General features: G+C 40.4%; 2 protein-coding genes and 1 pseudogene across 2 annotated transcripts; all 3 read right to left on the reverse strand.

Moving 5' to 3' along the window:
* Positions 1-4,713: 4,713 nt before the first annotated feature.
* Positions 4,714-8,565, reverse strand: LOC115685387 (phenylcoumaran benzylic ether reductase Pyrc5-like; annotated as a pseudogene).
* Positions 8,566-10,625: 2,060 nt separating this feature from the next.
* On the reverse strand, positions 10,626-11,989 carry LOC130135379 (phenylcoumaran benzylic ether reductase POP1-like). Its single transcript, XM_056304371.1, has 4 exons — positions 11,981-11,989; positions 11,178-11,229; positions 10,918-11,102; positions 10,626-10,826 (listed from the first exon to the last, which is right to left on the reverse strand). Exons 1-4 carry the CDS (start codon positions 11,987-11,989, stop codon positions 10,626-10,628), a joined length of 447 nt encoding a protein of 148 aa, XP_056160346.1.
* A 570-nt stretch (positions 11,990-12,559) lies between these two features.
* LOC115665357 (phenylcoumaran benzylic ether reductase Pyrc5-like) lies at positions 12,560-15,414 on the reverse strand. The gene is made up of 5 exons (XM_056304600.1): positions 15,206-15,414; positions 14,905-15,039; positions 13,684-13,921; positions 13,050-13,253; positions 12,560-12,944 (listed from the first exon to the last, which is right to left on the reverse strand). The coding sequence occupies exons 1-5, from the start codon at positions 15,389-15,391 to the stop codon at positions 12,778-12,780; spliced, it is 930 nt and encodes a 309-aa protein (XP_056160575.1). The 5' UTR covers positions 15,392-15,414; the 3' UTR covers positions 12,560-12,777.
* Positions 15,415-17,258: the final 1,844 nt, after the last annotated feature.

The raw sequence follows: 17,258 nt of genomic DNA on the forward strand, positions 1-17,258 counted from the left end.
GCCCATCAGTCTGCGGGTGAGCTGTGCTACTAAAATTCAAAGATGAATCAAACAACTTCCACAAAGTCCGCCAAAAATGCCCCAGAAATTTGCTATCCCTATCTGAGGTAATAGACTTGGGCACACCATGCAAACGAACCACTTCCTTAAAGAATAATCTGGTCACACTTACTGCATCAGAAGTTTTCCTACAAGGAATGAAGTACGCCATCTTGAAAAATCTGTCAATCACAACGAAAATAGAATCCACGCCTCTTTGTGTCCGTGGTAAACCAAGCACAAAATCCATGGACAGATCTTTCCATATATTGTCAGGAATAGGTAATGGCATATATAAACCTGTGTTATTAGATTTCCCCTTAGCAGTCTGGCAAACATAACACTTTTGTACGTACCTGCTGACATCTCTACGCAACTGGGGCCAGTAAAATCGCTCACGAACTGCAACAATAATTTTATCACGACCCAGGTGTGCAGCTAATCCACTATCATGTAAATCACGAATTACCTTCTCTCGTAATGATGTTCGAGGAAGGCAAAGCTGATTGCTACGCATCAAATAGTCATTCTGCACATAAATTCTTGCACAGGTTGACCAGCAGCACATGACTTCCAAATTTGCCCAAAGTCATCATCATCTGCATAACAATCTTTCAACTGCTCAAACCCCAAGATGTCTTGGCTTAATGTAATCAACAAGCCAGCTCTCCTACTCAATGCATCTGCTACGACATTATGCACACCTGACTTGTGCTGTAATCTGAAAGAAAATTTTTGCAAAAATTGATACCATCGCGCATGCATATCTTTGCTAATCCTCTTTTGACTATTTAGATACTTCAAAGCTTCATGATCAGAATAAAGAACGAATTCTTTCCCAATCAGATAATGTTCCCAGGTCTTCAAAGCCCTTATGGCATAACAGAATTCTTTATCATAAGTGCTTCACTTCTGCCTTGCGTCACTGAGCTTCTCACTAAAATAGCAAACTGGTCTGCGCTCTTGAGATAAAACAGCTCCTATACCCACTCCACTAGCATCACAATCCACTTCAAACAGTTTATCAAAATCAGGTAAAGCAAGAACAGGTGCAGTACATAACTTCTCCTTCAAAATAGCAAAACTATTCTCAGCTTCCTCTCCACATAGAAATTTGCCTTTCTTCATACATTCAGTAATTGGGGCTGCGATAGTACTAAAATTCTTAATAAATCGCCGATAAAAAGTAGCCAACCCATGAAAACTCCTAACGTCAGAAACTGTTTTAGGAGTCGGCCACTCTCTGATTGCTCTTACCTTCGCCTCATCTACCTCTATTCCTTCAGCAGTAATAATAAATCCCAAGAATAACAGCTTATTAGTTAAAAAACTGCACTTCTTAAGATTAATATACAGCTTATTAATCTGTAAGGCTGTCAACACCTCCCTTAAATGCATCAGATGATCCTCCTCGGTCTTACTATAAATCAGGATATCATCAAAATAAACTACAACAAATTTGCCAATAAAAGATTTCAGAACCTGATTCATAAGCCTCATGAAAGTGCTTGGAGCATTGGAAAGTCCGAAAGGCATCACCAACCATTCGTACAACCCCTCCTTTGTTTTGAAAGCTGTCTTCCACTCATCTCCAGGCCGAATCCGAATCTGATGGTACCCATTCTTCAAATCTAGCTTCGAGAACCACTTAGCACCATGCAACCTATCCAGCATGTCATCCAATCTCGGAATTGGAAACTTGTAACCCACAGTTATTTTATTAATGGCCCTGCTATCTACACACATCTGCCAACTCCCATCTTTCTTAGGAGTCAACAAGGCCGGAACAGCACATGGGCTCATGCTATTCTGAATGTGCCCCTTTCGCAACAACTCCTCCACCTTCTCTTTTATAATCTCGCTCTCTTTTGGACTCATCCTGTAGTGCGGTAAATTTGGCAGACTAGCACTAGGAATTAAGTCTATATGGTGCTGAATATCACGCATAGGCGGTAACCCATCTGGAATCTCTTCAGGCATCAGTTCGCTAAATTCCTTCAATAAAGGCCCGACTGCTTCAGGTTGCTCCTCCACTTGTAATTCAACCTCAGTCTCAATTGCTTGTTTCACGACCAGCACGTGAATCGTCGGGTCTCCTTAACCTCGCCTTCAAATTTCCTCGTAAGGGTAAGGAAATTATTTTCAGCGACTTGTTTTCCTTTGTTCTTCGGTGGCGCAACGTATACTTCACTCCATCCTTCACAAGGTTATACTGATTGCTTCTTCCCGAATGCTGGGCATCTACATCAAATTGCCACGGCCTCCCAAATAACACATGACATACATCAATGTCTACTACATCACAATACAGCTCATCATTATACTTACCGATGGAGAATGGAATTTTACATCGCTCAGTTACCTGAATGCTTTCCGCTCCAGATTTAATCCATCATAACATATAAGAATTAGGATGCTTCTCCACGGGTATCCCCAGCTTCTTCACTGCCTCCTTCCCAATGATATTCTCCATACTTCCACTATCAATAACCACAGCAAATATCTTTCCCAAAATGGTGCACCTGGTTCGGAATAACTGATGGTGCTGCGAATCATCTTCCTGTTTTGGGGCCAACATCATTCTGCGCACCACACAGTTTACTTGCTCCTCTTCTTCATCTTCAAAATCATCGTCCTCACCATCCGGCGCACAGCAATATCCATCTTCTTTATCTTCTCTCGCTGCTACGTTTACGGTCTTTCTCTGAGGGCATTCATTAGAACGGTGCCCAGGCTGATTACACCTGTAACACTTTATCGCGGCTGGTTTAGCATAAGGGTTAGGGTTCACAGTTTTCTGTGCTTGCGTTCCCTTATCCCTCTGCTCGTTCATAGGGCGCTTTTCTACCACCTTATCTTCCTGATTTCGCCCTGCGTTAAAGCAATTATTGAAACTGCTCTTTTCTACCGAACTGCTCGAACTGCTACCTTGATAATTTTCGTAGCCTCTTCTTCCCCTGTCTTGCTGCATCAATTCTGCCTTCATCGCCATATTCTTGGCTTCAGTTAAATTTCGCAGAAACTGCACTTCAATTTTATCTCGAATGAAGGGTTTCAAACCATCAAGATATCTGGCCACCTGCTGTCCCTCCGTCTCTGATAAATTATTCCGCTCCGCCAATCTCATAAATTCGGCCGTATATTCATGCATAGTCCGATTGCCCTGCTGGCATTGTTGGTACTGTTGGAACATAATCTGTTAATAATCGGGTGGAAGGAATTCCTGCTTCAACAGCCTTCTCATTCTAGTCCAAGTTCGAACTCTATCTTTCCCTTCTCGCTCCCTCTTATTCTGCAATCTTTCCCACCATGCAGACGCACCCCCCTTTAATCTACATGCCACTAATCGCACCCTTTTCTCACCAGGGGTCTCCATATAGTCGAAAAATCTATCTATATCAACAAGCCAATCCAGAAATTCTTCTATGCCCAGACTTCCATTAAAATAAGGAATATCAATTTTCAATTTAAAATCGTTACCTTCACGATCGTCGTAACGTCGTCTTCCATCTCTCCTATCATATCCTCTTTGAAATCCTCCATGACGATGTCTGCCGCCATAATCAGCACATTCCGCATCAAAATAATCGTTTTCTTCTTCTTCCGAACTCTCTGAAAACAGAGGGTTATGCAACCTGCGGACAGGAACAGGCCTATCAACAGGATCACCGCGAGCAAGATCTGCACCTGGCCTTCTGTCGTTCCGCCGATTCCGGTTCACATCAACGCCGAGACTTTCGAACCGATCTGTTAACTCGTCAAATCGTTCTTCGAAACGACGAAGACTTTGATTGAGTCGTTGATCCAAGCGTTCCATTAAACGTTGCTCCAAACGTTGCTCCAAACGTTGCAGCGCGTCGTCCCCAAGGGTTGGGGCTCCAGTCTCCTGAGCATCGTCACGAAGACCACCGCCAGTCGCCATAGGCTTTGATACCACCTGACGCAGCGTTCAGCGAATAATTCAAGCAAAACCTTGCTTAGAGAGAAAAATCTCGAAATTCAATATTGATGATAATAATGTTCCCCTCAAAACAAACCCTAAACACCCTTTTATAGGGGTTAAACTTAATTACAATAGGAAACCTAATCATAATAGGAAAGTTACCTAATCTGAATTGGAAACCTAATCATAATAGGAAAGTTAATAAGTATCAAATAGCAAAATTACAAAAACGACCATTAAAATTAACTCATAAAAAATACTAAAATAATAGAAAAAAAAACCATCTAATCGCATCACCGTTTCGCTTTCCGTTTGGACTTCTGTTTGTCTAATCGGTCCAGAAACGCACCACTAATAAATTCCGCATCACAACTATGGACATTCATCATTTATATGAAGAGTATGTACTAAACAAAGCAACCAATATTCTCTAATTTTTACGTATAAATGTTACTTTCCATTAAAGGCATGACATTAAATTTGCGACACGAATATCAAACCGGTGCAATTTGGATGTAATTTGTGCGATCTTCCGTCATTTGGTTCGAAGAAGCGTATAGAATCGGGGGATATTAGAGATATTGAACAACTAGAGTTTCCAAGGAAAGGACACTCAATAATGTGCAGTCAGAGCAGACAAGCACATTTATTACATGAAGAAACGAAACAAGGGCGCAAACAAAGTGAGATTTGCAATGGAATTTGCACGTAGGAAACCTGTCCGTCTCGGCACAAGTGTCCTGGAACCTTATTTGGCCAATCCCGGCCACTGTAGACACCATGCCAGGTTGTTTGATCATAAGATAGAGCATGTAATCTGACAAGACCTTACTGGTTTCGCGGTGGCGGTTTGTACTTTCATCAGTATCGCTGTCAGTGTTGTAACAGAGTTTGGTGGCAATGTGCCACAGTAAAAGGCTCTTATCATAATCAACATCACGGATGAATGGAAGCAAGATTTCGCAAACTTCGCCTGTTTTAGTATGCTCCAGAGCCCATTTACCTCGAGCAGCACACATCACTTTTATGCTTTGCAAATCTTTTGCAATTGTTGCCTTCCGTGTCAGCTCATCAAAAATCAGTTCACCTAATTTTTCACTGTATTTTTCTACTCGTCCAGACTTCAAGTCATCAAACAATTCTCTCAGAGGGATGAGACTAAGGGGTTCCTCAATCCATTTTGGCCACTTTCTCAACCGAGCATCTATTAGTTTCTCAATCCATTTGGCCACCTTCTCAGCCGAGAATCTATCAAATTGTACTGGAAGACAGATTTAGACCATCAAGCACTTAGCATATGCAATGAAAACGGTGAACTTTCGGATTTGAATTTGAGAAGGAACTCGATGAAAATGCTTCCTCGAAACAAACTTCTACCATGTTTCTCAGATGTCCCTATTTTTGCAATTGTCCAGTCACAGCAAATAATCATACCAAGGATTGCAAATTCCAGGCCAATGGCTCCGAGGAGCAAGGCGTATGTAATCTGTACTTTGTATTCGGGAAAACCATGCTTGTTCAGGACATGGAAACTTGCAAAAGCAGCAACAATGCAGCCAACTGAGATAGGGCGGTAAATGTACCCTGACAGACGGTGAACAATGGCAGACTTGGTATAAAGAAGATCATGAAAGAAGTTGAGCTCAGCCTCAAGGACCCGAAAAGCATCCTTTGCAGTCCTGCTGCTGAAAAATCTCATGCTATCGTCGCGTTCATGGAAGCTGAAGATGAGATCCACAAGGAGGCCTTGGAACTTTTTGAAGTAAAAAAACGCCTCTAGTGTCACTGTTCTGTCGTCCAAACTTTTTTCGCCTCCTGTTCTCACACGGCGGGAATGATGCCGGGCCGTCAGCGACGAGGCTATTATAGGTTGGATATTAGCTTCCTCCTGAGCAATGGCTATGTATGATTGCAAGCTGATTACTATACTATGTATGATTGCAAGCTGACGTGAGAAATCAAATCACGAAGCACAGTCAGTTCCAACAATCAGACAAACTGATCAAGGTACTGATCCACGGTCGTGTATTTGACATCGGGGTAGAGCTCCGAAGCTTCCACCCCGAATGATGGCTCAATCTCGAAATTGGTTTGGTCTCCTTTCACGAAATAAGAATGGAATATGGCCAACATGGCATTGAGTGGAACCGCCGCCTCTGCAATATGACCAGAAAAGTAGACCAATCGAAGCTTGAGAATAGAGATTATTTCACATGCTTAAATCTATTAGAAATGCATCCTAACCTTGAATGTTCTTCAGAACCTGCTCCTCTGGAACATACACCCTCTCCAGGGCCTTGCCGATCTTTCTCTCCCGCAAAGACACAAATCATTAAACGAGTAGGTGTTGGCAGGAGGTCTGACGTACAGAATTTTGTTCAAGGTCCTTGGATCATCCACAGCTTTGATGGTGTATGTGCCGATGTCATCCTCCTTGTTAAACACCGCTGTATATTGACACAGAGAGTTTTAGAATCTGGCTAATAAATAAATCGCAGAGCCATCAATCTTCCTAGAGTTTCTTTCGGCTTGCATTGAAGAAGAATTCTCTCGATAAACAGATTCATCAGACAACTAGCATCCGTATATTCTTTTCTCAACCATATACATCAAGATAACCTTCTTAATATGCTGAACAGGCGGTCCTATGCCAAAATAACCCACGTGAAATTCGTATCATCTATTAGTCCCCAAAATTGAAGACTAATGGATGCAAAAGGCCCAACATCTCCAGACAAGGAAGTTGCCTGGAATTCTCAAGCTTCAAGAACTGCCCCTCACTCTGATCACTACCGTTAGGAAATCGTTAAAGATGTACAGGAAAATCTTGATGGCTTAAAAAGCGCATTGCAACTAATTGCTTCTTACCTTTTGCATTTCCATCCCCTAAGATGACAACTTTATCTCTAGGGGGAGCTGTAGCCCCAGGCTGTGACAATGTCGGAAGGAAGTAACCCGCAAAACAGTTCGAACATACATAGGTATAAGGGATTCCCTCTGCCTCAACAAGGCGGCGGATCTTAGCCTTGAGGGCAAGTAATGCTTTCACTGGCTCCACAGCATGGGCACGATCCACATCACCTCCAAACTCCGAAGGCAAGAATCTCTAAAAGGAAACATAATCAAATCATGAGAAACATCTTTATTAAAAAGCAACAAAATTAAGAGCATATTCCCCTAAACCAACAAACTTTAATGAGTTCTGGCAAAAACAAGACGAAGACAAACTTATATGAGACTGAATTTTGTGCTGTTTCAATATGTTATGATAATAGAGTAAAATGTGATTATAAGTGAATCAATAAATTCAGCAATTAAGCAAATTCGACCCTGAGTGCTATTAGAAAAATAGAAGAAACAGGGCAACAGCCAGATAACTCTGTCAAGTATAAAATAGGCAAACATGCTGCTTGCTTGGACACTTTCAAAAGTAATAAGACATCAGGTAAGGCCACCCCAGCAAGTGGGATTGGGTAACATAGTTGCAACAATGATAATACTACTGAAAAAGACCATTTCAAGGATTTACTAGTTCGTGTTTCCCACGAATTCATGATCAGAGAGCTGGGCTAGACGGCCATAATCCATATTGAGTGCTCGAAAGTTTTTACATTTTTGGCTGACCTAGAGGAAACCCGACCACACAGGTTCAGGATAGATAAAGTCTCCTGGAATATGCGGGAAGCCCAATATCCATACAAGGATCGAGACAGAGGAGGGCACGAGTTTGGGATCAAAGAACCTTTGTGTGTGTGAAGATGTAAATCTCTGAGTCAATACATGCGCATCCATGATGACAGAATTCCCAACCCAATTAAATACGTCAAAAAGCAATAGTGTGGATTCAGAGCAGCACACTTAGAAGCCCACACTGTCCTATACTTGGGTCTGAAATAGTTATCCTCGAATTTCACCAATCACTTCTACACGAGGAGAACGCGGTGCACCTATACCAGAAGAAAGAATAAGCTCACACCAACCTATATCATCAGTCAAATGGTAAACGAACAATAGTAGCAAGGACTAAATCATTAGGAACAGCACCACCTTGACATTCCCGGCTGCTTTAATGGCGGCAACAATCTTGCCTTGGTCCTCCAGTTGTTCTGTCCCGACAGCAGAGATTACCACATCAACCTGCCTAATCGCAATCAGTAGACGCTCTTGATCGTGTATGTCTCCCTGAGAATCAAACAAACAAGAGCATGGACAAACAATCAATAAAAATCAAGTGAAAGATTGAGATAAAAGTCACCTCCGGTTCTATTGCTACAAACATTTCTCAGAAAGACGAACGAGATTAACGGATGCAGCCACGAACACAATCCGCACGGGAATAATTACTCACACGAACTACATTGACGCCTAAGCGCTTGAAACCTTCGACGATGTTGGCCTTGGTGGGGCTGGAGAGAGTGGACTCCCTCACGAGAGCGAAGGTAGGGTGACCGGACTTAGCGCTTGCCTCCACGATGGGCTTTCCGATGTATCCAGTGCCTCCGATCACCAGCACTTTGCTCGTCTTCTCGGCCATCGGAGAGTTGTCACGGGGGAGGCGTGGTTTTTCCCGGCGAACTTGCTCGATCTCGTGCGGTAACTTGCTGGTGTTGGCGGGCATGGAGATGAATCGTCATTTTATTTCGACTCCAAAAGGGCATAATTGTCTTTTCGTTGAATTGACTTTCCGCCCTATCATCCTTCCCTTGGAAAATGAGTACATGCAAAGTGGACCACGAAAGACAGAAGAAAATTAGATGCAAAGTACTTGTCCATCGATTTTATCGAATTTGACCGATGATGCGAACTATTTTGAACAACTCGGGCATGCTTGGTAACTCTCTTATTTTTCTATTTTTATGTTCTTTTGTTATTCACTACAGAAAAAGAATAGAAATACGCATGATAATGTCATCTAATTTTTCTATTCTCCGGAATAAAAAAGTAGCGAGGAAATATATTTGGAATAGAAACAAGAAGTAAAAGAAATTTATTTTTTTGTTCAAATGAACAATTTCTAAAACAAGGTCATTTTCTTTTCTCTTTTTCTTCATTCTTCTTCCTCCTCTAACCGGTCGCTGGGCCTCGGCGACAGGCTAGAGATGAGGGCTGGCAAGGTCAACCTTGCTGACCTCACAGGCCCTTGTCTCTAGTCGAGGCCTGGTGACCAGCTACGAGAGAAAGAAGAAGAAAAGAGGAAAAAAAGAAAAGAAAAACAAGAAAAATTCAAAATATTAAAAAAAATCAGACAATTATTAAAAGACTAAAAAAGATTTCCATGTCACAAAATTTTTTTAGGATTGTACCAAACGTTTTTCTGTTCTTTTTCTATTCTAAGAAAAGAAATTTTGTGCAGTTACCAAACGCATTTTTCTACTCAGAAACTCATCTAAGGAAAAGAAATTGTTCTCGAGAATAAAAATGTTATCAAACGCATCCTTAACTTACCAAAAATAAGAAATTTTGAATTTAAGTTTATTTGAATAATATAAAGTTGATTTTTGTGTTGACAAAATCTCCATGAAGATTTCCTTACCAAAAAAAAAAAATCTCCATGAAGATTAAAAAATAAATCAAGAGCCCTGAATTTTATGGTTGAATGCATTGTTCTGCACGGAATTTAAGATTGAAAACTTCTCCGCTGAAGAGAGGAGTTGGTGGTTACTTTATGACAAAGTAAGCTATTTTACCTTTCTTCATTAAATATTGTTGACTTTGTGCTTAGCTTGTGTACGTTTAGCTTTTATAAATGGCTGTGAAGCTGCGAGTTGTAGTACGAAGCCGGCGGCCGGACAACCTAGGGCCCCCATGGTCCTCTTGTATCTTTATCTTCCTCGAAGGAGGAAATACCTTTTTATTATTTTACGTTAAGAGATATCGAGGTCTGCACGAGGCTCGAACGAAGCATTTTAAGAACATGATCGAGTCCAAAGCTTAGAGTTGGAATACGATGCCCAAGAGAAAGCATTCCTAATAAAAATGTTCTCCCTCCAATGTTTTTTGCTCCAATTCCAAATTTTCAAAGTTCATATTAATATTCTTTTGGTTCCAACAGAGTTCGGAGGGTGTTAGAGATTTAAGTAATCATTATCTTGAAGATATAGAGATTCTATTAAATATATATTATGATTTTATTTTATTTCTCGATTGATATTGTACTATTATAATTATTACAATGTTTTTTCATGTAATTGAAAAGGACGAAATTGTATTTACTTTTTGGGTTAGCTTATCAAATAACAAAAAGGGGTTAAAATTGGTATGAAATGGCAATGAACTATCATGATATCATGGAGTTTCATAGTCGCTATGCCATCGTTTTGGGGTGCACTAAATTCCTTTTCCAACGAGGGTCAATCACGAGATTAGTATTTTTTTTTTATTTGGGAATTGAAATTGCACTAAATTCCATTTTGTTAGCATGGGCCAACACAGAAGTAACCTCTCCAAGCACAGCAGAGATGCGCCCACATTGAATATTCATACTTCATAGTATGTCCTTATATTTGGAGGTTGTACATGCCATGAGATGATCAGCGGGAGCCGGGAGCGACATTTCACGCTAGGATTCCGAAAAGCAGAACCTTATATTATTTATGATTCAAGCTGATGTAAGAGATTTACAAAGCACAGTCGGCTTAGATAATCAGGCAAACTGAGCAAGGAACTGATCTACGGTCACGTATTTGACATCAGAGTAGAGCTCTGAAGCTTCCACTTCGAATGGTGGCTCAATCTCGAAGTTGGTTTGGTCTCCTTTCACGAAAACAGAATGCAATATGGCCAACCAGGTATTGAGTGGAACCGACGCCTCTGCGATATGACAGGACAAGTAAACCAATTGAAGCTATAGACCAATTGACAGGACAAGTAGAGACGATTTCACGGGCTTAAATCTGATAGAAATGCATCCCTAACCTTGAATGTTCCTTCAGAACCTGCTCCTCTGGAACATACTCGTTCCCCAGGGCCTTGCCGATCTTTCCCTCCCACAAAGACACGAGCTCATTAAACGAGTAGGTGTTGGCAGGAGGTCTGATGTACAGAATTTTGTTCAAGGTCCTTGGATCATCCACGGCTTTGATGGTATAGGTGCCGATGTCCTCCTCCTTGTTAAACACCGCTGTATATTGACAGGGAGAGTTTTAGAATCTGGCTAATAAGTAAATCGCAGAGCCATCAATCTTCCTAGAGTTACTTCCGACTCGCATTGAAGAAGAATTCTCTCGGTAAACAGATTCATCAGACGACTAGCAGATAAATGCATCCGTATGTCCTTTTATCAACCAAATACATGAAGACGGTTTCGTTTCAAAAATTAAAGACAATGCTTGGTGCCGTTGAATTCTAAAATAAAAATTAAGGAAGGCTGTCAGAATAATATATAATCGATTGTTGTGTTGACAAAATCTCTATGAAGATAAAAAAAAAGAAATCAACAGTCAGTGATTTATGATTTATGATGAGCTGCATGTTTCTCCATGAAATTCAAGAATGAAAACTTCCCTGCCGAAGATTGAAGTTGGTGGTTGCTTTTTGACAAAATAAGCTAATTTTATCTTTCTTCACTAAATATTGTTGACATGAGTTCGGGCTGTTTTCTTCATCAGATATTATTGACATTTGCGCTTTGTTTGGGACGCTCAACTTTTATTAAAAGCTGTGAAGCTGAGAGTTGTGGTACGAAGCCAAAGAGAAAGCAATCTCAATAAAATAGCTTGGATGGTGCTAGAGATTTAAGTTATCATTATGTTGAAGTGTTAGAGATTCTATTAAATTTATGCTATGAGTTTACTTTGTTTCTCGATTGATATTGTACTATTATAATTATTATAATGGTTTTTCATGTAATTAAGGAGGAAGAAATTGGGGAAAAGTGTCAGAAAAGTCATAAACCTACTGCATTAATGCCAATTTAGTCATAAACCTTTTTTTGTGCCAATTCAGTCGTGGTCACTGGCGAGGGCGAGCGAGCTTCACCAGCGGTTGGGCGAGGCTCACTTTCGCCATCGCTGGCAAGGGCGAGCCTCGCCGGCCACTAGCGAGGGACCTCACCTGCCCTGGCCTTCAGCCGGTCGCCGGAGGAAGAAGAAAGGGAAAGGAAAAAAAAAAAGAAAAAGAAAGAAAAGAAAAAATTAAATAAATAAATTCGAAAAATATTAAAATATTATTTAAAAGTTGTCCACCTCATCGCCAGCGGTGCCACGTAAGCCGACCGGCGTCCACGTTAGCAATATCTGGCCAAAATTAGTCGGAAGGATTGAATTGGCACAAAGGCAAAAGGTTTACGACTGAATTAACACAAAAAAAAGTTTGTGACTAATTGGCACAAATGTCATAGGTTTAGGAATTTTATGAAACTTTTCCCGAAGAAATTTAACCATTTTTTGGGTTTACTTTTTCAAATGGAAAAAAATGAGTGAAAATGGTATGAAATGGCAATGAGCTATCGTGGAGTTTCATAGTCACTATGCCGTTGTTCGGGGTGCACTAATATCCTTTTCCGACGAGGGTCGATCACGAGATTAGTATTTTTTATTTTTTGGGATTTGAAATTGCACTAAATCCCTTTTTGTTAGCTTGGGCCAAAACAGAAGTAACCTCTCCAAGCACAGCAGAGATGCGCCCACATTGAATATTCATACTTCATAGTATGTCCTTATATTTGGAGGTTGTACATGCCTTGAGATGATCGGCAGGAGCGACATTTCACGCTAGGATCCTGAGAAGCAGAACCCTATATTATTTATGATTCAAGCTGATGTGAGAAATTCACCAAGCACAGTCGGTTTCGATAATCAGGCAAACTGATCAAGGTACTGATCCACGGTCGTGTATTTGACGTCGGGGTAGAGCTCCAAAGCTTCCACTTCGAATGGTGGCTCAATCTCGAAGTTGGTTTGGTCTCCTTTCACGAAAACAGAATGCAATATGGCCAACCAGGTATTGAGTGGAACCGACGCCTCTGCGATATGACAGGACAAGTAAACCAATTGAAGCTATAGACCAATTGACAGGACAAGTAGAGACGATTTCACGGGCTTAAATCTGATAGAAATGCATCCCTAACCTTGAATGTTCTTCAGAACCTGCTCCTCTGGAACATACTCCTTCTCCAGGGCCTTGCCGATCTTTCCCTCCCACAAAGACACGAGCTCATTAAACGAGTAGGTGTTGGCAGGAGGTCTGATGTACAGAATTTTGTTCAAGGTCCTTGGATCATCCACGGCTTTGATGGTATAGGTGCCGATGTCCTCCTCCTTGTTAAACACCGCTGTATATTGACAGGGAGAGTTTTAGAATCTGGCTAATAAGTAAATCGCAGAGCCATCAATCTTCCTAGAGTTACTTTCGACTCACATTGAAGAAGAATTCTCTCGGTAAACAGATTCATCAGACAACTAGCAGATAAATGCATCCATATGTCCTTTTATCAACCAAACATATAAAGATAACCTTCTTAATATGCTGAACAGGCAGCCCTGTGCGAACATAACCCACATGACATTCATATCATCGTTAGTCCCCAAAATTGAAGACTAATGGATGCAAAAGGCTCAACATCTCCAGACAAGTAAGCTGCCTGGAATTCTCAAGCTTCAAGAACTGCCCCTCACTCTGACCACTACCGTTATTACATCGTGAAAGATGTACATAAAAATCTCAACGCCTTAAAAAGCGAATTTCTACGAATTCCTTCTTACCTTTTGCATTTCCATCCCCTAAGATGACAACTTTATCTCTAGGGGGAGCTGTAGCCCCCGGCTGTGCAAAGGTCTGAAGGATATAGCCCGCAAAACAGTTACAACATACATAGGTATAAGGGATTCCCTCAGCCTCAACAAGGCGGCGGATCTTAGCCTTGATGGCAAGTGAAGCTTTCAATGGCTCCACAGCAAGGGCACGATCCACATCACCTCCAAACTCCGAAGGCAAGAATCTCTGAAAAGAAACATAATCAAATCGGAAGAAACATCTTTATTAGAAAGCCACAAAAATTTAGAGCATATCCCCCTTAACCAACAAACTTAAATGAGTTCTGGCAAAAAAAAAAAGGAAGACAAACTTATATGAGACAGAGTAAAAAGTGATTATAAGTGAATCAATAAATTCAGCGATTAAGCAAATTCCACCTCAAGTGCTATTAGAAAAATAGAAGAAACAGGGCAGCAGCCAGATAACTCTGTCAAGTGAAATAGGCAAACATGCTGCTTGCTTGGACACTTTCGTAAGTAATAAGATACCAGGTAAGTCCATTGCCTTTTAGGAGCATGCTGAGTTCGACTCACTATTGACCGTCAACCACCCAAAGCAACAACAACTACTAAGTCCTATCCCAGCAAGTGGGATTGGGCAACATATTTGCAACAATGATTATACTACTCATAAAGACCATTTCAAGGATTAACTAGTTCGTGTTTCCCACGAATTCATGATCAGAGAGCTGGGCTAGACGGCCAGTATCCATATGGAGTGCTCGAATTTTTTTACATTTTTGGCTGACCTTGAGGAAACCCGACCACACAGGTTCTGGATAGATAAAGTCTCCTGGAATATGTGGGAAGCCCAATATCCATACCAGGATCGAGACAGAGGAGGGCACGAGTTTGGGATCGAAGAACCTTTGTGTGTGTGAAGATGCAAATCTCGAGTTAAAAATATGCGCGTCCATGACGACAGCACTCCCTACCCAAATTAAATACGTCAAAAAGCAATAGTGTGGATTCAGAGCAGCACAATTAGAAGTCCACACAATATACTTTGGGTTTGAAATAGTTATCCTCGAATTTCACCAATCACTTCTACACGAGGAGAACGCGGTGCACCTATACCAGAAGAAAGAATAAGCTAACACAGCCTATATCATCAGTCAAATGGTAAACGAACAATAGTAACAAGGACTAAATCATTAGGAACAGCACCACCTTGACATTCCCGGCTGCTTTAATGGCGGCAACAATCTTGCCTTGGTCCTCTACTTGCTCTCTCCCGACAGCAGAGATTACCACATCGACCTGCCTAATCGCATTCAGTAGACGCTCTTGATCGTGTATGTCTCCCTGAGAATCAAACAACCAAGAGCATGGACAAACGATCAATAAAAATCAAGTGAAAGATTGAGATAAAAGTCACCTCCGGTTCTACTGCTACAAACATTTCTCAGAAAGACGAACGAGATTAACGGATGCAGCCACGAACACAATCCACACGGGAATAACTACTCACTTGAAGTAAATTGACGCCTAAGCTCTTGAAGCCTTCGACGATTTTGGCCTTGGTGGGGTCGGAGAGAGTGGACTCCCTCACGAGAGCGAAGGTAGGGTGGTCGGACTTAGCGCTCGCTTCCACGATGAACTTTCCGATGTATCCAGTGCCTCCGATCACCAGCACTTTGCTCGTCTTCTCGGCCATCGGAGAGTTGTCACGGGGGAGGCGTGGTTACTTGAGTCCATACAAAGAAGTTAGGTATCATTTGCCTGAGTTTCAACGAGGTCCGGCACCTACAGGCTATAAAGAAGTGTTCAACCGTGCCCATTCCTCATTTCGATCAGAAATTGAGTGTGCCTTTGATGTATTGAAGAAGAAGTGGAAGATTCTAAAGAGTATGCCAAATTATCCATACAAAAAGCAAGTAAAAATTGTGATAGAGGCAATGACTTTGCATAATTATATACGAAAAAAATATTGTGAATGATGCACATTTTGCAGAAGTAGATTTTGATCTCAATTTATATACTGATGATGTAAATGAGGAGAGCAATGCTTCAAATGATGAATCTCCTTCTAACATGGCACGTTTACATGATCAAATAGCTATAAGTTTAGGAAATATTTAAGGATGTTTGTAATTTTTAAGGATACTGAATTTCTTTCGTTTGGGCATATGTTTCCACAATTATTGTAATAAAAGTATTCTTTTTTAATTGAGAAAGAGACCACTTTGATGTGAATTTTCCATTTGAATTTTTTTTAGCAAAAATACGAAATTTTATTTTTTTAATAAAATTGTTTACATGATATCTGTTAACATTGTTGTCAATATTTAAATTAAAAAAGTTGCAGACATTTTTTTCCATTTTAAACCAATTAAAAATCAAAAACTTTAAATTAATCACTCAAATGGACTTTCCAAATGTGCTTTCACCAAATAGCTTTTATCTCAAAGTTGCTTTTCAAAGCAGAGTATAACAAACAGTCTTTGCATTTCCCCAAAATCCTTTAAGCTAAACTGCTTTGCATTTTCCCAAAACCCCTTCAAAATGCTGAACTAAACGCACCAGTTGTCTAGTTAGTAGTTTGGGAGATGATTTAAATTATTGTGAAATAAGAAAATTTTACCTTACCAAAAAATAGGAAATTTTAATTTTGATGCTGCTATAAAATTTAAGTGATCATAAATGTGAAATCAATTTAATATTGTGATTTTATTTCTCGGTTAATATCAAATTATTATAATTCACCATGATTTTTCGTGTAATTCATGAGGAAGTAGTTGAAACCACTTTTTAAAGTTGACTTTATCATATGAAAAAAAAAATGGTATGAAGTGGGCAATGAGCTACTCTACATTCATATGCTAGCATGATATCATAGAGCTTCATAGCCGCTATAGGATTGTTTTGAGGTGCAATAAATTCGTTTTCAAGGAGGGTTGATTACAAAGTTACCCTTCTTTAATTTATTGGCCCACATGAGATTACTTTATATGTAATTCATAACTTATAAAAAAAAAAGGAAAAAAGAGAGCAACATTGTCATTATTGAAACATGGAATGATTATCAAAAAGTCCTAAGCCTATGAAATGAAAACCAGTTCAATTCTAAATTTTTCGATTTCACCAATTTAGTTATAAAATTTTAATGATTTGTCCATGTACTTTTTCCAATCAAATTTGACCGGAAATCGTTGATTGTATTGCTGAACGCCGGCCTTCTCACGTGGTTTGTCGATACTGTGGTAGACAATTTTTGAAATTTTAAAGAGATGGCGGGCGACGGCCGGGCAATTGCACAACGCCCTCACCAAGGGTCGACTTCACATGCCTGGGGCGAGGCTCGAGCCTTGAACTCATCATTAGCGGCTCCAATTCATTAACCACTCCAAGGACGTATAACGTATAATATACAAAATTATAGAACTCATGTCTTTCTTTTAGCTTGGCCCATAAACCCATATCAACTTCAAAACAGAAATAACTTCTCCAAGCACTGCATAGATGTTGGTTTTCTACGGAACATGCATAGTTAAAAATATAAACGCAGCGGAAAGATATAACCA

This window comes from Syzygium oleosum, unplaced genomic scaffold, assembly GCF_021117445.2.
Source record: "Syzygium oleosum isolate NSW1041296 unplaced genomic scaffold, Sole_v2.1 Sole_v2.32, whole genome shotgun sequence".
Taxonomy (NCBI): Eukaryota; Viridiplantae; Streptophyta; class Magnoliopsida; order Myrtales; family Myrtaceae; genus Syzygium; species Syzygium oleosum.